Below are 26,817 nucleotides of genomic sequence, written 5' to 3' on the forward strand. Positions count from 1 at the left end.
ACTTTTCCACCCTCTTAAACTTAAGTGATTCACATGCTATTTCTATACTTGAATTACCATTACTTTCTTTCCTACAATCTAGATATATCTCTCTTCTTAAAGTTCATTCACTATTATGTACAAGGCATTATATGTTCTTTTAAATAACATCCTTCAGATAACTAATACTTTTTTTTTTTACTTTGAGGGAAATAAATTAAAATGTGGAATGCTTAGAAAGTATACATGTACCAGGACTATGGTGGTCTCCCTTTCCCCAAATTTGATGTTTTGGTGCCTGGTCTTATTTGTGGTAGACATCTACTTTGACAAGTCTTCCTTTTAACACCTTCCCCCTTTTATAAAATCTTTTATACTTGAAATCTTCTATACCCAGGGCTATTAAACTGTGTATAGAAGTGGGGCAGGGACAAGTCTAATGACCAATTGCTTGAATCTGCCTGTGACGGGAGACGGGAATCAGATCTTATTTGACTGAATGCCAAATGGCAATGATTTCCCCTATTTCACTGTTGCAAATCAAAGTGGACTGCTCTGATACAGATAACTTCCCTAGATCTTACCCCAGGGTGTCTGTCTATTTTTCTGTTTTTGAGGGTTTCATATCCTGGCCATGTTACTGTGGAATTCAGCAAGACAAAAGATTGAGAAAATCATCCAAAGTGTACTTGGGAGCCTTATTCTTAAATCTCTGATTTAAGGACTGCGTAGGATTTAGGACTGGAAGTGACAAAAATTCAACAAATGTTGATTAGCTAGAATTGGCAAGGTTCTGTGATACAACACTGAAACTGTTTTGATATTTATAATCCAACAAAGCTGGGGAGCAGGGGGTAAGTACAGAGAAGAACATGCACCCAAATGACTATGAAACAAGATAAAGAGAGACATCAACAGAGATTCTGATTCAAGTGCCAGCTCTGCCACTAACTAGCTTCATGACTTTGGAAAAGTTCATTCCACTCTTTAGGCCTCAGTTTCTTCTCTGTAATAAAGAGCATTGAACTAGAAGACTTCTAAGGTCCTTTCCTACTCTAAATCTATTACGTACAGTCCTAAAGATGTGGGGATCTGTGTGTCAAGGAAGTAAGGATCAATTATATGGTAATATTCTTGATACCTATCACAAGAATAGAAAACTTCTACCACAATAAAAGATTAATTATTAAAGTTGTAGTTAGTATCCACAATGATAAAATGTAAACTGTAGACCAGATTGACCAGAGTAATAGTAATTTTAAGAAACACAATTAGGACCACTTATCCTAATCTTTCATTGGAATTATCTCTACACTAGGCTTTTAGAAGAGAGTACTGAATTACAAGAAAGCAAGTTACCAGAAGTTGATTAAAAGGGCAACTTTCAAGGGATATCCTAAACACATTTTACCCAATCTCCTACACCTCCTACATCTAGAGTTCTTTACCATGCTCCTTTAAATTCAGAATGATGACCCTGAAGCAAACTCCTCAACATTATAATAATAGTACTATATATATATATGTATGTATGCACATATATGAAGAAAAGTATATATCTCTATGCATAGAGATATATTATTTTCTTCTTTTAAAGAAGCCCCACCCCCAGACAAAATGTTAGGGAGAAATTGAGGGGCTCTCTCAGCTCTTGTCAATAATTCCTCCATTGTTCTGTTCATCATCCCTGTGAGTTACCAGACAAAATCTCCCTTTCCGGGCTACCATTCCCCTATATGAGCTGTCTCTATTTGATAAAAGCCCTATGAAGGCAGGGAGTATATTCTCAGCTTAGCACTGTGCTTGCACAGAGTGCTTAATAAATGTTCTTTTTGCATTCATTCATTCTTGAAAAAGTGAAGAATGCTCACTTGAACAGGAGATCCCCATCTATGGTTTCTGAGGAAGAAAAGACATTGAGATTTATAACTGTCATATCTGAACCTGGTATTAGAGACTGGTGCTCTGAGGACAACTGCCCCCAGGAACATTTCTGTATCCAGAATTTACCAGTAGTGGTTGCATGTTTTAAACTTGCACTATTTAAAGTAATAATCATGTAAAATATGTTAATTGGTTCCAACCCAATGGAAATTCAAATAATGCAATCATTTCACAGGATTCATCATTTGCATTCATCAGGACCTATGTAAAGAGTAACAGTCTCACTGAGACATCCCTAGTCTGTCCTATATTAGTAGATCTCTGCTTACATAAAGAACTGTCTCCTTTCAAAAAGAAACATTCTGTGTCTGAGTTTTTTAGAAGGCATTGCCATGTGTGTAAATAGGTCATTGGAAGCACTCTAGGTTTTTCAGACTGGATCAAAATAATGCTCTTGCATTATTTAATTTTTGTTCTTTCTTATTATAAAATCTTAATGCATTTAATACCTTGATTTCATCATTGGGGTAGTTGGCTGGTACAGTGGATAGAGCACTGGCCTTGGAGTCAAGAGGACCTGAGTTTAAATTTGGTCTCAGACACTTACTAGCTGTGTAACCCTGGGCAAGTCCTTAATTGTCCTAAAAAATAAAAAAATAAAAAAAAAGGGATTTCATTGTCCTGAAGCTGTTCATTTTAAAATTCTCTCTGGCCACACATTTTCTGCAAATGATCTACCAGTTCAATAAAGGTTGGATTATAATTCTCTACTTGAGACAACTATTTAAAGGTATAGCATTGTAACACCAATGGGATACCCACAACAGCTTCTGTGGATATGCATGTGTATTTCCACGGTAAATTCACAAAATATAAATTCTCTTCCTCAAAGACGAAACCAAAATATTTATTCAGATGCCAGAAAGCCAATTCCACCATGGTAACAACGAAGTTTTCATTACCAATAAAGAGTGCACCACTATCCCCAGGCCTTTTCTATATTAGGCCTCCCCACAACAAGCTCCCCTAGGCAAAATTCCACCCTCTCTCACACTAGCTGGCCTCTCTTTCTCCCAGCTCTGCCTCACTCTCCCTGCTCCACCCATTTGGCAAGCTCCTTCCACCATGCCACTGTGACTCAAGCTGTGGGCTACGCCAAAGTTCAAAGCAGGTCACATGGGCCTATTAAGGAGCAGGAAGATCTTCAAATTCCTTTACCATTACAAGCATTCCAACAGAGGTTCAAGGATGTCAAACGAAACACATTCAACTTGATGGAGTAAGTAAATATTATTTTGAAGTACATGAACACACTGTTTGTGTAAGGAAAGCACCTTTGGAAGATGAGCCATTTTAGATCCCTAGTAAATGTGAATTTTCAGATTCAGATTAGGCCAGTGAATTGACCAGCATCATGTCCTAGGCAGTGGTGCCAGACCTCAGCTATTGGTGCCTTAGATTTCATAACATAAGGGAAGGAAGAGAAGATGTTAAGTAGATCTCAGGCAAAAATTTTGGCTATGGAACTTCAGTGAACTCTTCTAGTGAAGGGATCTTTATCTTTTCAACTAATACTTCAGGTTGATCATTTGGTTTATGTGGGGGTGTACCTAAAGTTCTGGAGACTGGAGAGGGTTTATTTTTAGGGGATCAGGTGTATTTTGTGTAGCCCAGCAACTGTAGGCTTTTTATAGGCCAGGTCTTCCATTTCTTCTTATTATAAACTTGTTCATAATTGTATTAAGATTATAATTATAATATCAATATTATATTATCCAAAAGACAGCGTGGAATCTCATATCTCTTAGGTTTGGACATCTTGAGGTTTTTCCATGCTAAGACTCTAGAGGACTTGTTTTGTAGACTCATATACTTATTGACCAGAAATTTGACTTTGTGTTCCTTGTTAGTGACTACAGGAAATTAAAGCAGATCAGGGGCTCTTTTTTCATGGCTCTCTAGCTAGCTAGCTTTTCATTCTGTCCTTAGACTCTTGACCACCTCTTTGACTCTCCTTTCCTCTGAATGATCACTTTTGTATTCTTTAACTTTAAGCCAGTTATTAGTGTTAACCTTTCCCTCCTTCTACGTAATTTCTACAACAGAAGGTTTTTCTTCAGATTCTGAAGATCTTTCATGTTTTCTTGCTGTCTTAGACACCTTGACTTGTTGGGGTTAGAGACAGGAAGCTTCTTCTTGCCTTTCTCACCACATTTTTTTACTTTTTGGATTTACTTTTTTTTCTGATGAAATTTTCCCCCCAATATTTGACAAAGTAATATCCCAAGCAATAACATTATGTTTCCTAAAACTGTTCACATTTTTAAAAAAATTATTTTATTTGTTTTCAGTATTCTACAATCACTTCCATGTATCTTAGATTTTTTCCCCTCCCTCCCCCTCCTTTCCCCCTTCTTTCCTCCTCCTTCCCCACAGCATACAATTTTATATAGGTTCTACACATACATTCTTATTAAATACATTTTTACCTTAGTCATGTTGCATAGAAGAACTACGATGAATGGGAGAAATCATAAAACAAAACAAAACATAATACAAAAGAAAATGGTCTGCTTCATTCTGCGATCAAATTCCATAGTTCTTTCTCTGGATGTGAAAGGCATTTTGCCTCAAAAGACCATTGGGAATTTTTTAGGTCCTTACCTTGCAATGAAGTACTGTTTACCAGAAAAATTCCTTGTACATTGTGGTTGTTGTTGTGTACAAAGTTCTCCTGTTCTGCTCCTTTCACTCAGCATCAGTTTATATAGGTCTTTCCAGGCCTCTCTGAAGTCTTCCCATTCATCATTTCTCATAGCACAATAATACTCCATTACATTCATATACCACAATTTATTCAGCCATTACCCAACTGATGGGCATCCCCTTGATTTCCAGTTTTTGGCCACCACAAAGAGAGCTGCTATAAATATTTTTGTACATGTGGGACCCTTTCCCATTTTTATGATCTCTTGGGGATACAGTTCTAGAAGTGGTATTGCTGGGTCAAAGGGTATGCACATTTTTGTAGCCCTTTGGGCATAGTTCTAAACTTCTCTCTAGAATGGTTGGATCAGCTCACAGCTCCACCAACAATGAATTAGTGTTCCAACTCTCCCACATCTTCTCCAACATTTATCATCTTCCTGTTTTGTTATTTTAGACAACCTGATAAGTGTGATGTGGTATCTCAGAGTTGTTTTGATTTACATCTCTCTAATCAATAGTGAGCATTTTTTCATATGACTATAGATAGCTTTAATTTCTTCTTCTGAAAACTGCATGTTCATATCCTTTGACCATTTATCAATAGGGGAATGAGTTGTATTCTTGTACATTTGACTGAGTTCCACATTTTTTCCATCAAGAGATCCAAACTCATGTTCAAATTTGGTAGTCTCTTCAATGATTTTGTAATCTTTTGGGAATTCTATGCCTTTCTCAGGTGATCATTTAATTTCAAGACCCTTGTTACAAGACTTTCAGTTTTTGCCATTGCTACAAAGCCCCTTATGAGTTCCTTTAGGAAAGAACTAGACAGAGGTAGACCCTAGCATATCCCATAGCTTCTACAACCTCTAATCTTCACCCACACTCTTCAAATCAGAGACAGAAAATAATGAAAGATTTGGGAATTTTGCATTTCAGAAGGAGCTGTGATAGGGTATGACTGCCCTGATACAAGGTGGCCTTTTGAAACTGTGTGAGGAGATGCTATCTCGGAGCGCTGCCATAAAGGTAAAGAGGTTCAGTACTGATCTTTGGAAAAGGGTTGATCACTGGAGGAATGAGCCCAACCAAAATCTTTGTTCAAGGTTAGTCAGTTTGTAATTTCATTCTCTAATTCAGGTTTCATACTACCACCACCAGAATGTTTCTTTATTTATTTTATTTTTGAGTCTTCTGTATATTTATTGTTTTTATAGCAGAATGCCCAACACAGATAATCATAACTGCCAAAGAGTCAGCTGTGCAAAACAGCATATATAGTGCTTAAGTACAAATGGAAGACATGATTTAAAACAAATAAACCTAAACACAAAGTTATGGTCCTACAAAAGAGCATTTAAACTAGATGGTCCAAGTTGATCTGCCTCCTTGGACCCACAGTAACTGTTACTTCCCCCAAAACCAATAGAATCAATATACTGAATCATCATTAGTTCCACTGTGTGGATAATGAATCACAATAAATGAGTCCTTTTTTCTAAGAGCTTTTCCTGCCTCCTCTATAAACACTGGCCTGGATAAAAAAAAATCTGACCTGGATAAAAAGATAATAAGAATTTCTTGAAGGTCAGTGATCCAAAATGCTAAGTATGAATTAGTATTCTACATGGTCTATATTCACTGTTTCCATTTTTAGTTAGGATGTACCTAGAATACTTTCTTCAGTTCATCATACAGGATAAACATGAAAGTTCTGCCGATCTCTCTAAGAACATTGGACCGGACACCCTTGAAGAAAGCTTTGCCATCCTCACCTTTAACAATCTTCCTCCAGCAGTCCCAGTGCAGGGACAGCTAGGTGGTGCAGTGGATAGAGCACCAGTGCAGGAGTCAGAAGGACCTGAGTTCAAATCTCACCTCAGACACTTGACATTCACTAGCTGTGTGACCTTGGGCAAGTCACTTAACCCCAATTACCTCATTCTGGGTCATCTCCAGTCATTCCTGATGAATATCTGGTCGCTGGATTCAGATGGCTCTGGAGGAGAAATGAGGCTGGTGACCTGCACAGTCCTCCCTCACTCAAAACAAAGTCAAGTGCAAATCATGTCATCATTTCTCTGATGGCATAATCTTCTTCACAACAAAGGACGAACACACATCCCAGAGCATGTGATGTCAGCTCCCTTTTGTCCAGACTGAACCATCATTCACCACCTTACTGTATCAAAGGGATATGAAACCCCACCTGCTACAGCACTGTTTGTGCAATCATCCAACTTATCACAGTGTGAGTGCTCTTCGGTTCTGGGAGCATACCTTTTGCTTTTTCATAGATTCCAAAGTAGACTACTCTATAGATAATGATACCCTGCACTGAGACATTAAAACCTTGATATAGGCCACAAATTCTATGAGATTTAGTGATTTTCACAAGGCAGTCTCCCAGGTCTTTGAATTTTTTCTCAGTGCCAGATTTTCTAACATCAGCTGCCAAGAGTGTTCTCACAAAATCCAAGGGGTAGACAAAGTAGATAGAAGTGGCTCCACTGCACCACCAGAGGCAAGACTGCCAGCAAAACACTTCCAAAATTGTTTACTCTTCCCCAAAACACCTGCTTATACTTATTCTTAAAGGCAAAGTTCCTTGGGTGGGGAAATAGCTGAGTTTTGCTAAGTTACCCTGACAAAAGGAAAACTCTCCCTTTTCTTTAGAATTTGGACTATACAATACGTTATGCCATTGTACTGCCTATCTGCAGCAATTTGTTTACTCTCATGCTGCTCCTGCAATAGTAGCTTGATTCTCTCTTTGGGTCCCACTACAGTCTTGGCAGTGCCACTGGCCAGGAAGTGCTTGGAAGTAAGGAGAAGGCCTGTTCTGTCAGGGTTACAGAGGACGATTTTTTGGAGTTGGAGGAAGAAAACCTGTGAGAGAGGGCTGAAAGCTGGGGAACTCATTGCTTTCTGCAAAGCTACAGTTCAGACCAAAAGGCCAGAATACATTTAAGTGTAGATGTGACCATGCCTGATAGGAGTCTCATTTCTCAAATATATGGGGAACTGAGCCAAATTTATAAAAATAAGAGCCATTCCCCAACTGATAAATAAATGATATGAACTGGTAGGTTTCAGAAGAAATCAAAGCTATCAAGTCATATGAAAAAATGTTCTAAATCACTATTGATTAGAGAAATGCAAATTGAAACAACTCTGAGGTACTACCTCACATTTATCAGCCAGGGTAACACGAAAGGAAATGAAAATGAGAAATTGCTTGAGAGGATGTGAAATAATAGACACTAATGCACCGTTGGTGGAGTTGTGAACTGATCTGACCATTCTTCAGAACAACTTGGAACTAAGCTCAAAGGGTTAAAAACTGTGCATACCCTTTGACTCAGAAATACCACTATTCTGTCTGCATCCCAAGAAAAGATCAAATAAAAGGGAAATGGAACTATTTGTACAAAAATATTTACGGCAGCTCTTTTTGTGGAATTCTAAATTGAGGAGATGCCCATCAACTGGGAATGGCTGACCAAGTTGTGGCATATGACTGTGATGGAATACTACTGGGCTGTAAGAAATGATGGAACAGGATGATTCCAAAGAAAACTTGGGAAGACATGTATGAACTCATGAAAAATGAAGTGAACAGAACCAGAACACTGAACACAGTAACACTCCTATTGGAAGGATGATCAAGCGTGAAAGATTTAGCTACCCTTATCAAGACAGTGCCAAAGGACCCATGATGAAGAATGCTACCCATCTTTAGAGGTATCTTGCAAGACCTCATATGTATTCATGAAAATCAAATGGCTTTCTCAAGGAGCAGGGATGGGTGGAAGGGAGGAAGAGAATTTGGAGTTCAAAACTAAAAAAGACAATCGTTACAAAGTTTTTACATGGAATTCAGAAATATTTAACAAATAAATAAAACAGATGTTGAAGACGGAGTTCCTGGCCAGTTACAGATGGGAACGGACGGTCCCCGAGGTCCCTTGTGACAGGAGTGCTGAGGACAGCTCCGACAAGCTGGTGCGCCTGACTCTTCCTGACCCCATCTGGGGTTCTCTAGGGCAGTTTGCCGTCACCTTCTGCAGCTCCTTTCTGGAGATGAGGACCCTGAGGCAAAGAAGAATTCCGGGACTTGCCGTGGCGGCTGAAGTCGGGACGCCGCAGCTCTGCCCCCTGCGGAGCCCAGCTGCCCGCACGCTTGTGTCGGAGCTCTCGAGCTTGCAGCCTGAGCGCCTGCACTTCAAAAAAAGCTACAGATTATAGATTAGACCTTCACTTGTGGCTCTGTGGATCGTCGGGACTTAAGGGAGCGTGAGCAATGCAGACTAAAGTTAAGGGTGTCTCTGTGTGCGTGTGTATAGGTACACTGCGCTCCTCCGGGAATTCTTGGACTTTTTCACCATCCCGCAGCAAGCTCACTATTGGAATGACCTCAGCACCCAGTAAGTCTGTAAGCCTGGGGGTGGGGGTGGGGGTGCCATGAACTCCAAACCTCGGCTGCCCTGACTGAACCACCCTGTGCCTCCCCTCCCCTCCCCCCAGCCTTCTCACTTCCCTCCTGTGTTTTCTCCCTCCTGGAGGGCAGGTTGGTTTGCAGCCCCAGGGCTTAGCACGGGGCCTGGCAAACTGCAGGCAGCCTCACAACGCCCCTTGCTTGTCGCTCCCACAACTCCAACATTTTCTCCTTTGAAAAACAAGCAGAGCCCCCGGGGGGGAGGGGGCTGAGGACCGATGGGCGGTGGTTCGTGGGAGCCCCGAAGGAGAGCTTTTATGAAGCGCCAGCCCGCACCTAGCCGGGCACTGCCTGCTCTCCAGGAGCTCACAGGCTAACTGGGGAACAACAAGCAGGATAACGGGACGTAGGCCGCGGAGTGAAAGGGCCGGCATTAACTGAGGCCAGGAAGGGCTTCTTGCACGAGGCGGGATTTTAGCTGGGGCAAGAAGCCAGCTGTGGGCAAGGCTTCCATCTCTGGCTGACTAATGCAACCAGTTTCAGGTGGGTAGGGGTCAGAATGGGCAAATCAACCCTGTCTCCAAACACTGAGCATGCCCGGGGCACCAAGAGTCAGCTCTGACATCACGGCTCCCACCTGCCTCATCCTCAATCCTCCTTCCCCTCCCCGCCCTCCTACTTAGACTAGGGTCTGGCAAAGGTGGGCACGCGCATGCGCGCGCGGACGCACCCGTCCCTCTGCTCGCGCCTCTCGCGAGGGATGGTTCGCGCCTGCGCCCTGCGCCGACGAGGCGCACAGTTATTTAAGGAGGCCTCCCTAGCCAGCTGTTTTTAGTGCCGGCGAGGTCGGTTCAGTGTAGCTTGTGGACTCGGGCGTACGTGAGTCCACTCCGTCGGCTCCTGGAGTTGGGGGCGGGGGGAAGGTCGCCTGTGATGGGCTGGAATGCGGGCGAGTCCGGGGGCGAAAGGGGCGGTTTGTTGGCGGGTGACCGTTAGCTCGTGATTTCTCCCTCCGTCCCACCGGGCTGGGTTTGAGCTCCGCTGCCGGCCTCGAGCCCCCGAAGTGGAGCCCCCGTGACCGGCGCCCCCGTGACCGGCGCGTGACCCTGAGCTTTGTAACCCGTGGTGCTTTGCGCCTCCTCGGCCCCTGCCCCGCCTCGCTGCCTCCCCGAGCCCAGCTGGGAGCGGGACCCGCTGAGCCTGCTCTGGGCGGAGGCGGGGGAGGGGCAGGGGCTGAGCCAAACCTGCTGGGTGGCGTCACCGAGTTCTTAACGAACTGCGCCTTCCTCTTGCTCCTTGGCTGACCTTTGGAAACTGTCTGGAGCCCCTCCTCGTTTCCGTGTATCCAGATGGTGACGTGCCCGTCCTTAATGTCTTTTGTAGGGAAAGCTAGACTGCGTCTTCCCTCAAGGAGGCGTAACGCATGGCTGGGGCAGAGCTGGAAGACTTGTGCTCGCATATCAATGAGAAAATTTCCCATGTTAAGATAATTCTGCAATTAAAAAACATAGGTAAGCTGCTGGAGTGATGCTGGTTGAAGTAGTTCAAGGTGAACGTTACTCTTTTTAAAATTAATTTTAGTTTTCAACACTCTATAAGCTTTTGAGTTTTAAGTTTTCCTCCCCTTCCCCCTCCCTGAGACGGGGAATAAGGCTGTACGTATAATTCTTATTAAACATTTTCACATTAGTCTCGGGCATTGTTCTTCCTAGATTTATTCATTTCCCCTTCTCTCAGAAGAACACAAAGCATGAAACCAGTAACCTTCAAATACGTTGCATTTTTGGTTCTGAAATGTAACGGAAGTACAGAGAAGCAAGTCAGAATTTCAGTTAAGCAAACCTTTTTAAAGCGCCAGTGTGTGCCAGTTGGGGTGGTAGGTATTGGAGCATACAAAGACAAAAAGTATACTTTTCCTGTTGTTGTTGTATAGGAAGGTTATCGGTATTACTTCTTTAAAATAATTAATCTGGAGATTTTATCAGTGTCTCTTAATTGCATTTTATTTTTACGTTCAATAGGACAAGATCCAGCCTTAAAAACTGCATTTTGGAAAATTAGAAATGAAATGACTCTTCTAAATGACCTTTTAAACAAGTTGGAGTTGGAGCTTCAGTATCAGGAACATATCAGGAATTCACTTAGGGTAACCGAAATTTTTGTCTTTTGCAAAGGAAAAATAATTCTAAAGTTTCAAAAGCAGCATCTCAGAATGATGGAACTCATTATATTATCACAAACCAGCAGTGTACTTGAATTATAAGTTTGTAGTGGGTTTTTGTTTGTATGGCTGAAAAATTACAGAATTTTTACTCTCAGTGGACCATATTCCCCAAACCTCTGTGTGTGTGTATAAATGTATGTATATATGTGTGTGTGTTTTGCTCCTCCCCCCAAAATCCTCCCTTGAGAAATGGTTTGCTATGTTTTCAATGTTTCAAGTATTAGAGAGTTCAAGTTTTAAAGATAAAGCTAGCTAACTAAAGGGAAGTAGCTATTTTTCAAGTGGAAGAGAACTTTATTTACAGTTTTTCATGGGAAAATTGTGTACTGAATTAATATTAAGGCTAAATCAAGTATCAGAACTTTATCCTTTTGAAGCTTTTTGTAAAAAAAATATCAGCTCATCTACTAGTTTGAATGAGGTTATTTAAATACATTAAGATAAGCTTATAAATTAATATAATCTAAACTTGGTTTGAAAGCCAGAAAATCCAATACAATGTTGTCACTGTAAGGGACTGTAACTAGTCTAACCCATTCATTTTACTATTGAGGCAACCTGAAACTTAAAGCAATGTCATGACCTATTCTTGGTCACCTAGGAGGTAAAGAGACTAATTTTCAGCTTTAATGACTTCTTTTCTGTGTATCAGCACCCATAAACTCTGTGTCCTATGTGCCCATCAGCCATCTTTCATGGTTGTCTGTCTGGGAGGGCAAGCAGGTTAGGGAGTTAAGAAAACCCAATAAAAAAAGTCCCACTTTTCTCTTTGATTGCACCCTGCTTGACAAAAGAATGTCTCAGTGTTCATAGCCAATTAGCTTCATTTAGTATCAGGCTTCATTAAAGACTAATCTTCCAGACCCTACAGTATATCCAGAAATATACTGTATGCTGTAGTCAAAGAAGCAAAATAGAGAAAGGAAAAAAGTTATCTCTACTCTTAGATTCTGTGCAAGGGCATGTGATGTGTACTTTTTATAGTTTCTGTGAGAATCAGTCTCTCTTTTGCTTGTGGCAGGTGCATCTCTGAAACCAGAGAGTAAAGGGCTTCTAGATTCTATTTCTTTTTCTGCTTGTGTCTTAGGAAAGCAATTCTTCATTTTGTACCTTTGTACTTTGTGCTTTTAAGGACTTTTTGATCTTCCAAGTAAATGACTTTTGTTTTAACTTCTTTCTGTAAGGTAAAATAGTTTAAATAGATAAACTAGGAAGTAGAAAAATAGGGAAAGGACTAAACTAGGATTTGGGAGAGCTAGGTTCTGTTCTCATTTCTTTAACTAGCAGTGTCATTTGCTTTTTCTGAGTCACTTTCCTCCTCAGGAAAATGAGAGGGTGGGGGTTGAACTGACTAAATTCAGCCAGGCAAAATATTCTTATCAAGATTTTTAGTCTCTGGAAATAGAAATAACAGTGCATACCTTATAAGATTTTTAATGAGAATAAATGAAACACTTGTGAAGCTCATTGATCTCTTCAGAAGAACATTTCTGTGTGCCTAACAGTATATTATACATAGTAAGTAGTTACTAAGTTTTTAATAAACATCACATTAGAAATAGCTGTCTGGGTTAATAGTCTCAAATGTTCTAATTTTAATAGTTTAAAGACACCGTAGGCCAGTAATGTATAGATTAAAGCGTGAACCTTGGGTAGGGAATATGGAACTTGGCATTAAATCCCTATCTGTGAAATTTGGTATTGTTGGGAGGTAGATGATATGACTCCAAAGAAGCAGCATATTTTTTTATACAAATAAACATGAGGCCAGAGTCATAAGTTGAATCAAGTAAGCCTAAAAGAATGAGTATAGTTAAGCAATTTAAATGGAAAATTAAATAGCACTGGATTTGGTATTAAGAGTTTCAGGGTTGAATTCTTGCTCTGATGTTTAATGGCTCTTTGACCAAATTATTTAATTTAGCCTTAGTTTCCTCATCTATAAAATATGAGAATAATGTAAGCTACTTATCTTAGCATTATTTTTTGGGAATCATTTTGTAAAACTTAATTACTACATAACTGTAAGTTTATGAGAATAACTTTCTTTTATTCTGAGTCACTGATGCATTAGGACTATCTATGATTCTGGTAAATATGAATAGTATTGGGCAGCATTAAATGCCCAGGTACAGTTTTCTCTGCTGGTAAATTTTAGAACCGTTTTAGTTTTGAAAAAAATATACTCAGTTTTAAAAATGATACACTATCATGTAATGATAGGAAATGTTCTATGAAAAGTCCATTGGGGGAAGATAAAATACAATCCAAGAACAAATTCAGAATACAAGCCAATTTTAAGTTGTTATATTCATACAGTAACTCATGAATGATTCAGTATCCTGAAAATTCAAGTCCATGGTCATACTTTAATATTGTCTAGCTAGCCTAATATATTTTTATTGTGATGAATATTTATAGAATGCTACTTAAAATAACTTTTAAATACAAAAATACAGAACTTGTTTTTCCTCAGGAGTTACAAGAGTCCCTTGATAGAAATTACAAAGAAATACGTAACCTTGCGGAAAATATTCCTCCCCATTTGCCCAAAGTAGTCCAGAGCTGGTAAGCACATTTCTACTCATTGAGAAATTATTATTACCTGGTATTTAAAAATGTAAAATAAGAAGCAGTCCAATGGCTTAGAGCTTATTCTTTGCCTAAATTTCTTCACTTCACTTCTCTTTCATTATAGTTTTTTACCCAGTCATCAAATGAAATTGCTTTTTTCCAATGTTCTAAGGATTGCTTTCATTGCAAAAACTATTGATCTTTTGTAAATCCTTTACTTTCTTGATCTCTTTGTAAATGTTTGACACTGTTGACCAACCTCTCTTTCTCTATTTTTCATCTCTCTACTGTACTCCAGTCCCTCATTACCAACTGTCTCCTGGAAATTTCCATTTCGTATCCCATTGGTGTCTCCAATATAACATGTCCAAAAGAGAATCTGTTACCTTCTTCCAGTTCTCTCTCTTCATAACTTCCCTATCTCAGTTGAAGGTACCAATGTCCTTCCACTCATCCAGCTTTATAGCTTGAGTCATTCTCAACTCTTCTCTCTTCCTTACTACTTATATTTAGTCAGTTTTAAAATCTTGAAAATATCACCTTTACAATATCTCTTGGATCCATCCCTGTCTCTCCACTCAGCATGACCACCACCCTCTCTCAGACTCTCACCATCTCTTGTCCAGAATATTTTAACCATCTGTTTGAGTTCCCTGCCTCCAGCCCCTTTCCTTTCTAAATCATCTTTTAGATAGCTACCAACTTTCTATTCCTGATGCGTTGTCTGGCCAAATCATGCCTCTGCTTGGGAATCTTCAATAACTCTCTCTTGCCTCAGAGAAAAAATAAAATCACTGCTCTTTGGTTTTTAAAGTCTTCTGTGATATGGATCTCTCCTATTTTTTCCAGAGTTTTTTCATCTTATTCCTCTTTACACACACTGTATTCCAGCTAAACTCATCTGTTTGCTGCTCTTCACATGTAACATTCCACCTTCTACCTCCTTGCCTTTGTACGTGACTGAAATAAACTTCCTGCTAACTTTCACCTCCTGGACTCTAGTTGCATTAAGCTCCAGCTAAAATGCCACCGTCTGTGTGATTCCTTTTCTGATTTCAGGAAAACCATGGAAAAACCATACATGACAGTTTCTATGAGTTTTGATATAAAAGAAGGCATTTATTCCTATTTATTACATTTGCCTGTGAATATTGCTTTGTAAACTTTTAGTATCCTGTTGATTTCTCATGATTTCTGCCTTTATTCTGTAGTGTGGTAGAACCAAATGTTAATCTTGAAGAGCAAGTTAAAATTACAGCATCTGAACACTCAAAGAAACCCCCAAAAGAGCAAAAACCAATTAAAGAAATTTTACTACTAACTTCGGATGAATTTGATAATGTGCCTGGGTAAGTATACAAGATTTTTTTATTTAACGCTTTCTTTAAGAAAGAAATTATATATTTGACTTAGTTATACATTTGATTATATATATTATATATTATATTATTATATTGTGTATATATAATATCTGCTGGAGTCACATTTCTTGAATCTTTTAAATTTTTCTTTTCATGAATTTGATTAGTAAGCAAATCTAAAAACAAAAAAGAGGATTCCGTATGAAAATGTGAACTTAGAGAGTTTTAAGTATATATTAAATTTAATAATGTAATTAGTAAAATTTTCCTATTTGTATCTCCAGACTTTTTAATTTTCCTGTATATTTTTATTTTATTTATTGTTTTTGCTTCTCTGATAGTACTCACTAATAACCATCTCTCCCACAGCAAAAGTTCTTCATTTTGCAAATGTGTTTAGTCATGAAAAACACATCAACATATTGCCCATATCTGAAAATATACTTTTAATCTAGAATTCTTCATTTTGGGATCCATGACCTTGTTGAAAAATTATTTTGATAATATTTGTTATAATTTTATTTTTGTAATCCTCTGTGTCTTATACTGTGTATGAGAAAAAGTCCATAGGCTTCACCAGACCACCAAAAGAGTCCATGATGAGAAAAGGTTAAAACACCTAGCTCTAATCTGTATTACCTTTCTTCCAAGGAGGAGAAAGCATGCTTCATCATTGACATTCTGGAGACTTTCAAGATTGTTTTTCTTGGAGTAGCCCTTATAGTCATTAAAAGGAAGAGAAAAGCAATATTGGAATATAATCACAAAAAAGACCATATCTGTTCAGATTCAAGGTAAACTGTTCAACATCATAGTAATACAAGTCTGTACTCTAACCACTGATGCTGAAAAGGCCTGTTCTATGAAATCTGCAACATCTAGAAATAACACCAAAAAAAGATGTCACATTCATCATAGGGGATTGGAATGCTAAAATAGGAAATCAAAAGATAATTATAATAACAGGCAAATCTGGCCTTGACATACAGAATGAAGCAGGGCAGAAACTAATAGAGGTTTGTCAGGATAACTCACTGGGCATAATACTTTTTCAACAACCCAAATGACAACTCTTCACATTGGCTATCACAGATGATCAGTCTAAAAATCAGGTTGATTACATACCTTGCAGCCAAAGGACAAGAATTTTCAAATAGTTAAAACAAGACCTGGAATGGACTGTGGCTCAGATCATGAGCTTCTTATTGTAAAATTCAGACTTAAATTGAAGGAAGGGAAAAAATCATCAGACTGATTAGGTATGACCTAAATACCGTCCCCTATGCGTATGAAGTGAAAGTGATGGGATAGATTTGAAGAAATAGATCTGGTAGTTAGAGTGCCTACAGAATTATGGAGAAAGGATTGCAATATCATATAAGAGGCAGCAACAAAAAATATTTCAAATAAAAAGAAGAGCAAGAAAACAAAATGACAGATGAAACTTAGGAAAGAATGCAAAAGATAAAGAAGAAAGGGAAATTGAATTCAAATCCAATTGAATTCAGGATTCTAGAGAATAGCAAGGAGAAACAAAGTTTTCTTAAATGAGCAATGCAAAGAAATAGAAGAAAACAACAGAATAGGAAAGATAGATCTTTTCAAGAAAATTAGAGATATCAAGGGAAAGTGTCATGCAGAAATGGGCATAATAAAAAACAAAAATGGTAGGGACTTGAAAAATAGAAGAGATTAAGAAGAGGTGGTAAAAAAAAAACCTCAAACCTAGAACTATATAATAAAGAGCTTAATGTTACCAATAGCTATAGTGTGATTACTGATTTAGAGACAGAAATTCTGGAAAATGAAGTCAAGTGAGCCTTAAGAAGCATTGCTAGCAATTAGGCTAATGGAGGTGATGGAATTCCAGCTGGGCTATTAAAAATCCTAAAAGATGATGCAGTTAAAGTGCTGCAACTCAAATTGCCGGCAAGTTTGGAAAACTTAACAGTGGGCACAGGATTGGAAAAGATAAGTTTACATCGCAATCCTAATGGGCAGTACCAAAGAATGTTCAAATTACTGCATTCATTTCACATAGTTACAAGGTTATTGTTAATACTCTGCAATCTAGGCTTTAGCAGTATGTGAGCTGAGATTTACCAGAAAGGCAGGGTGCATTTTGGTTTTTTTTTGGAAGCAATCAGGGTTAAGTGATTTGCCTAGGATCACACATCTATTGAGTATCTGAGGCCAGAGCTGGTGCTCTATCCATTTCATCACCCAGCTGCCACCCCCCCCCCCCACTTTTTTGAGGGGAGGGTTAGGGTTTCAAAGCAGCAGAGGAATTAAGGACCAAATTTCCAACAACGGCTGGATTATGGAGAAAGCAAAGGAGTTTCAGAAAAAATATCTACTTTTCATTGACTTTAAGCCTTTGTATGGATCACAACAAAATTTGGCAAGTCTTCACAGAGATGGTAGTACCAGATTCTGTCTCCTGAGGAACTTGTATGCAGGCCAAGAAGCAACAGTTAGAACTTAATGAAGTACAACTGATAGGTTTAAGAGCGGAAAAGGAGTATGATAAGATTGTATGTTATCAATTTATCTATTTAACTTATATGCAGAGTACATCATGCAAAATGCCAGGCAGGATGAATCAAAAACTAGAATTAAGATTGCAGGGAGAGAAATATCAACATATGTGGAAGATACCACTCTGATGACAGAAAGTAATGAAAGATTGAGAAGCTTCTTGATGAGAGTAAAAGTTGACTTGAAGTTTAACATCCAAAAACTAAGATCTTAGCAACTGGTCCCATCACTTCCTGGTAAATAGAGGGAGAAGAAATGGAAGTAGTGTCAGATTTTGTATTCCTGGGCTCAAAGATCATTTCAGATGGTGACTGCAGTCAGTAAAATCAAAAGATGCTCCTTGGAATAAAAGCTGTGACAAATCAGTGTTCTGTACACAACATCTACAGAGTCATTGTGCTGTGATTTCATTGTTGTATGCCTGTGAAGCCTGGACAGTATGCTGGCACCATGCCAGAAGATTGAGCTACTTTCATATGAATTGTCTTAGGAAGATTATGAAGATTACCTGGCAAGATAAAGGTACTGGATTCTAAAGTCCTTTTTCGAGGTGAACTAACAAGCATTCAAACTCTACTTCAGAGAGCACAACTCCAATGGGCTGGATGTGTTGGAATGCGAAACATACATTTCCCTAAAAAGACTTTTATGGAGAATTCGCACAAGCCAAGTTCTCACACAATGTGAGAACAAGTGGTAGAAGAACACTCTCAAGGTCTTTCTGAGGAACTTTGGAACCAATTAAGGGACATGGCACAAGACTGTCTAGTATGACTTGCCTCCATTAAAGGAGGTATTGTGTTGTATGAGCAAAGCAGAATAGCAAAAGTTAAAAAGACATGTGAAATGCAGACATATTCTTCTCAGTTGTTCATATGGATAATTTGTGCCCAACCTATAGTAGACCCTTCCAAACTCATATTAGTTTGATCAGCCACATAGGCCAGCCACATTGTACAACCCAACATTATGGTGTCATTCTGGTCCTCTTCAATTATTAAGGACAACAACAGTCTGGCTGACAAAGGTCCATATAGTCAAAGCTGTGGTTTTTCCACTTTTATGTCAGTGATAGCTTGGCTAAAAGGAAAGCTAAGCATGGCAGAATCAGTGCTTATGAATTTTCCCGAGAGTCTGTCAGAAACCTAGAAGATCAAACCAATCAATACTCAAAGAAATTAATTCAGACTGTTTATTGGGAGGTCAAATACTGAAGCTGAAGCTTAAATACTTTGGTCACATTATAGAAGACTTGTTGGGAAACACTTGGACAGACTTTGGGATATAATAGAGGATAAAAGGGTCTGGCATGGAGTCATGAAGAGTCAGACACAACTGAGAAATAAATTGTGATCTTACTATAAATTGTTTTGCTTCTGCTCATTTCATTCTCCATCAGTTCATATAGGTTTTCCCAGCTTTCTGTGAATACTTCATCTGCATCGTTCCTTATGGCATAATAACGTTTCACTGCATCTATGTACCACAGCTTGTTCAGCCATTTCCCAGTTAATGGGAGCCCATTTTATTTCCAGTGCATTTCTTCATTTGAAAATGACTTCATATATTTTGACCTCTTTATGTTGAAGAATGGTGCTTTTTTCTATTTTAAGATTTTATTGATCTCTTTTAAATCTAGATTTTCTAATGTGTAGTTTTGTTTATATTAAGGAATGGTTACAAATTACAAGATTTTAAATCTTCATTTTGTAAATGTGAAGTGGTTGATATCTTTGATAGTTTTGTATTTTAAAAATCATGTGTTTTTATTTAAATAAGAAAGCATAAGAAAGGCTATCAATACAGAAGTTATAACATATCTCTTTGACGTAGACCAGATATCCTTTTTATCAGCATTTTGTTTTTGTTTTGGTTTTGTTATCTTTCTGTAAATTGAGTTCATTCATGTTTTGAGAAGTGATCTCAGTTTTTCCATAATCCCAAGCGGTCTGACCATCGTACTAAAAAAAACCCCAGGAGATCATCTAGTGCAGGATTCTTAAGCTGGGTTCCATGAACTTGATTAGAAAAATGATAGCAAACCACTGTATTTAAAAAAATTGGTTTCCTTTGTAATTCCTTATGTTTTACTTTACGTATTTAAAAATATTATTCTGAGAAAGAGGGCTTGTAGACTTCATTAGATTGCCAGACAGTTCTGTAACAAAAAATGTTGAGTGTTTGATCTAGTTCAGTCTCTTCTTTTTCCAGATCAGGAATCTGAGGCCTTTTTGTTCAAGGTCATTTGGCTAGTTAATATCACAATCTTTTCTAGAAGATAAAATATAATTTTATCACTTGTTTAATGAATATAATAGGAACAGAGGCTTTTAGCTTATTTTAGTTCCTTCTCTTGTTTCTCTATTTATAAACCAATGAGAGACAAAAAGGAGAAATCAACAGGAGTACTGGTAGCGTATATGATATTTGGAAGATCAAGTATAGCAGTCAGGGAGATTGAAAGTAATTTAGCAAATAGGTAACAGTAAGTATACTCCAGGTACCTAGTTTTCACCATTTACCAGAGGAAACAAAACTGATATCTTTTGAAGAGGAATATCAAGAGCAAACCTGTAAGTTATATTTTTGTTACACTCACTGAAAATATAAAGCATTGAAACTAAAGAGCATAACAAGTTTTAATGGGTAGGAAAAAAGTTATGGAAAAAGTCAGCTTATGAGTAGAAAAGATAAAAAGTGATGTAATGGTTAAAGGAATGTGGGATCTAGAGGGCCAAGAAGAGCCTTAACCTTTGCTTCTTTTCTGCTCTTCTAACTCTAATTATAGACACCATTAAATTTACAAGTATCCTTTGCCCTTCTTGCCTTTCTTTTACCCTCTATTACCGTTTATAGACAGTGGTGGTATAGACTGTGGTGTAGCACTTACTATTAACCATTTTCTTTCCCTGGAACCATTTAAAAACTTACAAAGAAAAAAATACCATGTTCAGGTTAATCTGTTTTGTAGAAACAACAATATTTAAAATCATTCTTTAAGTAAAGAGAACCATTTCTTTTTGATGTACAGAAACTTTTATTAGGAAACATAGGTATTAATAGGCTACCATCTTCATTTAATCTTAGAATGCTAAAGAATAAGTCTTTTCATTTTGTAAGAGGTACAGAATTTTTGAAAAGGAGACTAACGTGAAATGAGAAAATTCTGTTCTAATGCAAGTCAGATTCAGTGATCTAATGTAAAATATTTTTCAGAGAAAATAAAATTGTATTTGGGAGATATTTTGTGTAAACTTTTATCCCTTTAATTGTTTTTAGGTATATGAAATCTCGTCTGACGTACTGTCAAATTAATGATTTTATTAAAGAAATCAACAAGGCAGTGGCTAGCAAATATAGAATCCTATATTTACCCAAAAAAACTATGAATTCTTCCATCAGAAATCTGTACCATAGATTCATTGAAGATGAAACCAAGGATACCAAACGTAAGTGAGAAAGCCTATCCCAGCTATAGTTATTATAATTTCTTAAGGAATTTGTGATATGCACTGCTGTGGGTATTTAATGCAGAACTCTATCTTGTTTATATATATTTATGCACATTCATGAGTTTCTATGGACAAAAAAAATTCATCACCTGGTAACCAATCTATTATGATGAGTCTTTCCCAACTTAGGCTAACAATCTGTCATCCATACTCTTGAGTCTTCTTAATGTGTTATGGTCTGCCAGAGCTTTAAATTCTGCCACTGTAGCCTTGAGGAAACTAGGGTCATTTCCATGTCACAATGAAGCATTGGAAGAGGACTTTAATGAATGGAATTAATATAAATACAACCACAGAAATCAATAGTCAATGAACATTTATTAAGCTCCTACTATATGCCAAAGTGCTGTGCTAAGTACTGAGGATAAAAATACAAAAGAAAAAAAAATGATCCTTGCCTTGAAGGAACTTACATTCTAATGGGAGAAGACTACAGAGGAAGCTTAAAAACTAGAGGGAGCAAGAGGAGAGGGTTAGGGAAAGGTACTTGTTGACACAGGAGTATGGAGAAAAAAAGAAGTCCAGTAGTTCAACCAGGTAAGAAAGGAAGTGTTCTGAGCTGAACTCCCTCCTTAAATGGAGGATTTTGAGTTCATGGCTCCTTCTCTGAATCAAAGGAACTGGGAGGTGTGAAGAAGTGGAGGAGTACCAGGGTTGATGGGGTCTTGCAGGATGATGATAGTGAGCTTCCTCAAGGCATGGCAGAGAAGTCAGAAAAGTCCCAAAGCAGTACAGCCAGGTGAGAAATGAAGTGAAACTTATTTTAGATGTCAGAGTCCTCCTAAAATTTGTTATCTTTTACAGACCAGCACTATTATTATTAGAATTACAGTAATGAATTGTTCAGAGTACACTGATGGGAAAATTAATGCATATATTATTAAATTGCTACATTTTTAAATATTATGCAACTTCAGTAGATAATTTTTTTTTAACATTGTAAGAGTACTGGTTGGACATCTTATGTTAGCAAATGGTACTGTAATGCAGGTTTACAATTTTGTGCATTAGTAACTGTTACCTGTAAAGTTAACCTTTTACAAATAAATCTCTTTTCAGGCCACTACTTTGTAGTAGAAGCTGATATAAAAGAGTTCACAAATTTGAAAATTGACAAGAGGTTTCATGTACTACTGAACATTTTAAGGCACTGCCGAAGGCTGTCAGAAGTCCGTGGAGGAGGACTTGTCCGTTATGTTATAAATTGATAGGTTTTGGCATTTTCACAGACAGTGTCATATAGATTGTTTTGTAATTCCGGTTTCATAATCTATGTTTTCATTAGTTTCTTTAATTTGTTCTGCACTTAATAAAAATTTGTTCTGCACTTAATAAATATGCTTTTGATTATAAGGGAGACTAGCCAGGTAAAAATAATATACCATTACCACTAACTAAAAGCAACTCAGATTAATCCACTCTTCATTCATTTGCTTAGTGATGTCCTTTTTTAATGTGAGGATACCTTATTAATAGCCAACATGACACTTGATGATCTGACCCAGTGTCTCTCCTGCATAGGTCTTGAATTTCTGAAGTGTTGTGAATATTGGAGCTGTGGATCTAACCCTCCAGTGAGCTATTTGGTAGTGATAAATTAAGTTATGGGTTTTTATGACTTGATTGAGTTTGCCTGCTCTACTGTTGAACCCTTTCTCTTGTACTTGTTTTTTTCCAGACTATAAGATCAAATTACTTAGTACATCATTTGTACTGCATTAATTTAGGCTGTTTTCTTTGTTCCTTTTCTATGTATTTTTTCCTTCTAGTTTCCTTAAAGGTGAGAATATGTGTGTATGTATGTATGTGATGTGTATATATGTGTATGTACACATATAAAATATGCACATATACATGTACACACACACATACTTTAAAAAAATCTCTTTAAAGTACATTTTATAGTATTATTCACGTAGTGGCTATTCAACAATTGTTATTGATTTCTGTATAAACCTGAAACTGGTGAATTAGTGTTGCCTTACTGGGGCTTGCATTTGGAATGTAGAGACCCCGTTTAAACTTAAACTTATTCATTGATGTTATTTATGCCGAGATGATTGGATTTCAGGAGAATATAAGCTCCTTGAGGGCAGGGACTATTTTGTTTTTTCTGTCTTTGTTTCTTTGGTGTTTTTACAGTAGGTACTTAATTTTTTTTTAAAAAATGTTGAGCTGAAGTTGTATCACTAGGATAAATTTGGAAAGGAAATATTTAGGGCTGGCCATAAAATAGACTTGGAACATAGGTAGTATATTTTCATCACACCTTCTACTTGAAAGTCGGATCATTTGAAGAGCAAGAAGAAAATGGGAAGAGGTTTTGTGGATTATGTCAGAATGGGATTTATGTTTTTGGACGGTGGCACAGGAAATCTTAAGTAGTTTTGGGGCGCTTCAATTTTCTCCCTTCCCCTCCTCAGTAGAGTTTTAATTTTTGACCACCCCCTCCCTCAGTCTTCCCTCCCTTCTTTAGCCCCCCTCCCTTCTTTAGCCCCCCTCCCTTTTAATCTCCTTTTCCCTTACTACTACTTCCTTCCCTTTTAGCCTCCTCTCCCTTTTCTTTCCCCCTCCCCTCCTATTGCCTATAGAGCTAGTTGTATTTCTATACTTAACTGAGTTTGTTGTACCCTCCTTGAATCCAGTCGGAAGAGAGTACCTCTCAAACAATACTTATCTCCCTCCCCTCTTTTCCTCTACTGTAATATATTTTTGTGCCTTTTCCTGTGATGGAATTTATTTTTTTTCCTGCGTCCTTTTCACATCTCCCATTACAATCCCTTCGCACCCTTAAATCACATTTGTTATCATAACATCATTTAATTTATACCCACTTTCTCTATCTATGTGTATCCCTTTTACATTTCATAATACATATATATCTCTCAAGACTAACAAGTATCATCTCCCCTTATAGGGATGTAAGCAGTTTGCTCATATTGTATAGTAAGTTTTGGTTTTTTTTTTTCCCATTTACCTTTTTATGCCTCTCTTGAGACCTCTGTTTGAAAATCAAATTTTCTATTGAGTTCTGGCCTTTTCAGCAGGAAGGTCTGAAAATCCCTTATTTCACTGAATGTCCATCTCCTTGCCTGAAATATTATGCTCAACTTTGCTAGGTAATTAATCCTTGGTTGTAGTCCCAGCTCCTTTGCCTTATGGAATATCATATTCCAGTTCCTTTGATCTTTTAATGTAGAAGCTGCAAGATCCTGTGTGATCCTGATTGTAGCTCCTCGATATTTGGATTGTTTCTTTCTGGCTGCCTGCAGTATTTTCTCCTTCACTTGATAGTTCTGAAATTTGGCAACGATATTCCTTGGTGTTTTTAGTTTGGGGTCCCTTTCAGGAGGTGAATGGTGGATTCTTTTGATGACTATTTTTCCCTCTGGGTCTCAGACTTCTGGGCAATTTTCCTTGATGATTTCTTGGATGATATTGCCCTTTTTTCATCATGGCTTTCTGGTAGACCAATAATCCTTAGATTTTCTCTCCTAGATCTATTTTTCCAGATCAGTTTTTCCAGTTAGATATTTATTTTCTTCTATCTTTTCATTCTTTAGATTCTCTTTGACTGATTCTTGATGTCTCATAGATTCATTAGCTTCTACTTGCCCGATTCTGTTTTTTATCAAATTGTTTTCTTCAGTTAACTTTTGCATCTCCTTTTCCATCTGTCCAATTGTTCCTTTTAAGGAGTTATTTTCACCAGTTAGGTTTTGTACTTCTTTTTCCATTTGTCCAATTTTCCTTTTTAAGAAACTGTTCTCTTCAGTGAATTCTTTTTTCATATTTTTAAAATCATTGGCCAGTTTTTCTTCTATTTCTCTGATTTGGATTTTAAAATCCTCCCAGAGCTCTTCCAAGAAGGCTCTTTGTGCTTCTGACCAGTTCATATTCCCTTCTGAGGTTTCAGATGGGAGTACAGTCTCAATGCTGACCTCTTTGGTATTTGTGTTTTGTCTTGTCCCCGTAGAAAGATTTTATGGTCTTTTCTTTTCTGCTTTGCTTTTTACTCATGATAATCACCTTTTTCCTGACTTTTAACGTAGATCTCTGCATCTGTGGCACAGGGAGCTCTGTACCTAAAATTTGAGGCTTTGTGTGTTGAGGCTTTTGGTTCTTTCAGCTAGAAATTAAATACTGCAGCTTACCTGGTGCTGAGCTGCCTGGTGTTTGAAAGCAGAGGCCCATTAGGTATTTTTGGGTTTCCCTGCAGTTACCCTGGAGGTAGCTTGCTAAGTGTGGGAGAGGGGTAGTCTGGACAGCAGAGGCTCCTCTGCTGAGCTACAGCATAGGCAAACTCAGCTTCCTGTGCTAATGTCTTCCCTTTTTCACTGGGGTGCTGAGGCATGCCTGGGGTCCTGTTGTTGGCAGTTGCTGGCTTTCACCCTTCTGGGGTTCAGGATCTTCTCCAGGTTTGTTGAGGTGGGCTGTCTGGGACAGCTCTGATCCTGCACTGGTTGCTTTGGCCACAGCAAGAGGAACCCTCCTTAGTGATCTTTCTAGCCTCCTGGGCTAAGAGTCTGTTTACCCCTTCTGCTGCTCCCCCTGTTCCAGGGTTTTTCCCGGGGAGATAATCTCTGGGCTGGTCAAGGTCAACAAGGGGAGGGAGAGCAGTTACCGATCACTCCGCCATCTTGGCTACCAGAACTGAAAATCATACTTAGCCATTCTTAATGGAGTTTAGAGCTTCTGGTTCAGATTAATCATGTTCCCAGGATATTAAGAAAACCGTTACATGTTGTAAGTCAGGCCTGCACAACCTATTGCCAGCTGAAGTATTTCCACATATTTTGCTGGCCTGTCATAAGTTTTTCATTTTTTTTTTGGATTTTGGAGAATAGAAATTCGAATTTCCATTCAAAAAGTTGGAGATACGGTAAATGGCTTAGTGATTTTCAGAAGGAAGAATATAATGGGTTCCATAGAAGAAAATAAGATTCTGCCTGGATCGTCAGATTAACTTCCCTTTTTTTTTTTTTTTTTGGATGGTGTTAGTATAAGGCTGGTATTAGGTCTAAGACTCTTAAATCATTCCAGGAATTGAATAGGATTGAGTCTTGAACAAGAGATAAAGATGTAACCAAAGGCTGTCTCTGCAAAGAAATCACAAACTTGTCTACATATTAGGAGAATAACCCATGAACCAATGGAAAAATACAAAAAAGCAAAGCCTGAGTCCAGGAGGAAGGAAACATGATTCTGGTCTTCCACAGGTTTAAATCAACACCTACTTCAGAGAAGTCTTAGGATTTCCTGCATTTCAACTACACTTAATTGGTTCTGGAAGTTCATCCCATTCTGATGAGACAACTAAAACAGACCTCTCTACAATAATTGCCAACTTCCAGTGGTGAGGGAAGTTGGCTTTCCCTCAAATTCTCTTTCACAGGCTATCTCCTTATGCCTATAATGGAGGTGCAAAGTAGCTAGTGACTCAGTATCCAACTCGCAATTGGTAAATCAAGGAAGTTGATTGATATTCTCCATATCTTTGTAGACAAAATGGAGAAGTGTGGGCTTGGTAATTTTATGACTGGATTTAAGGCTTGTTGAACAATTATAGAGTATTGATTAATGGGTCAATTAACATTT

The 26,817-nt window shown here is 38.1% G+C and overlaps 1 protein-coding gene across 3 annotated transcripts; it reads left to right on the plus strand.

Moving 5' to 3' along the window:
* Positions 1 to 8,865: 8,865 nt before the first annotated feature.
* SKA1 (spindle and kinetochore associated complex subunit 1) lies at positions 8,866 to 22,555 on the plus strand. Of its 3 annotated transcripts, none has more exons than XM_072605128.1 (7): positions 8,866 to 8,999; positions 10,394 to 10,521; positions 11,032 to 11,156; positions 13,711 to 13,802; positions 15,020 to 15,157; positions 20,987 to 21,156; positions 22,279 to 22,555. In XM_072605128.1, the coding sequence occupies exons 2-7, from the start codon at positions 10,434 to 10,436 to the stop codon at positions 22,425 to 22,427; spliced, it is 762 nt and encodes a 253-aa protein (XP_072461229.1). In that variant the 5' UTR covers positions 8,866 to 8,999; positions 10,394 to 10,433; the 3' UTR covers positions 22,428 to 22,555. The 3 variants fall into 3 exon arrangements, with proteins under 3 accessions (XP_072461229.1, XP_072461227.1, XP_072461228.1); XM_072605126.1 differs by lacking the exon at positions 8,866 to 8,999 and adding an exon at positions 9,648 to 9,889; XM_072605127.1 differs by lacking the exon at positions 8,866 to 8,999 and adding an exon at positions 9,692 to 9,885.
* Positions 22,556 to 26,817: the final 4,262 nt, after the last annotated feature.

This window comes from Notamacropus eugenii, chromosome 4 (assembly GCF_028372415.1).
Source record: "Notamacropus eugenii isolate mMacEug1 chromosome 4, mMacEug1.pri_v2, whole genome shotgun sequence".
Lineage (NCBI taxonomy): Eukaryota > Metazoa > Chordata > Mammalia > Diprotodontia > Macropodidae > Notamacropus > Notamacropus eugenii.

Bases quoted from the DNA above. Each gene is read 5' to 3' on its own strand.
- SKA1 (XM_072605128.1), top strand. From the start codon at position 10,434: ATGGCTGGGGCAGAGCTGGAAGACTTGTGCTCGCATATCAATGAGAAA. The intron at 10,522-11,031 runs GTAAGCTGCTGG...TACGTTCAATAG, and splicing joins TCTGCAATTAAAAAACATAG to GACAAGATCCAGCCTTAAAA. The intron at 11,157-13,710 runs GTAACCGAAATT...GTTTTTCCTCAG, and splicing joins ATATCAGGAATTCACTTAGG to GAGTTACAAGAGTCCCTTGA.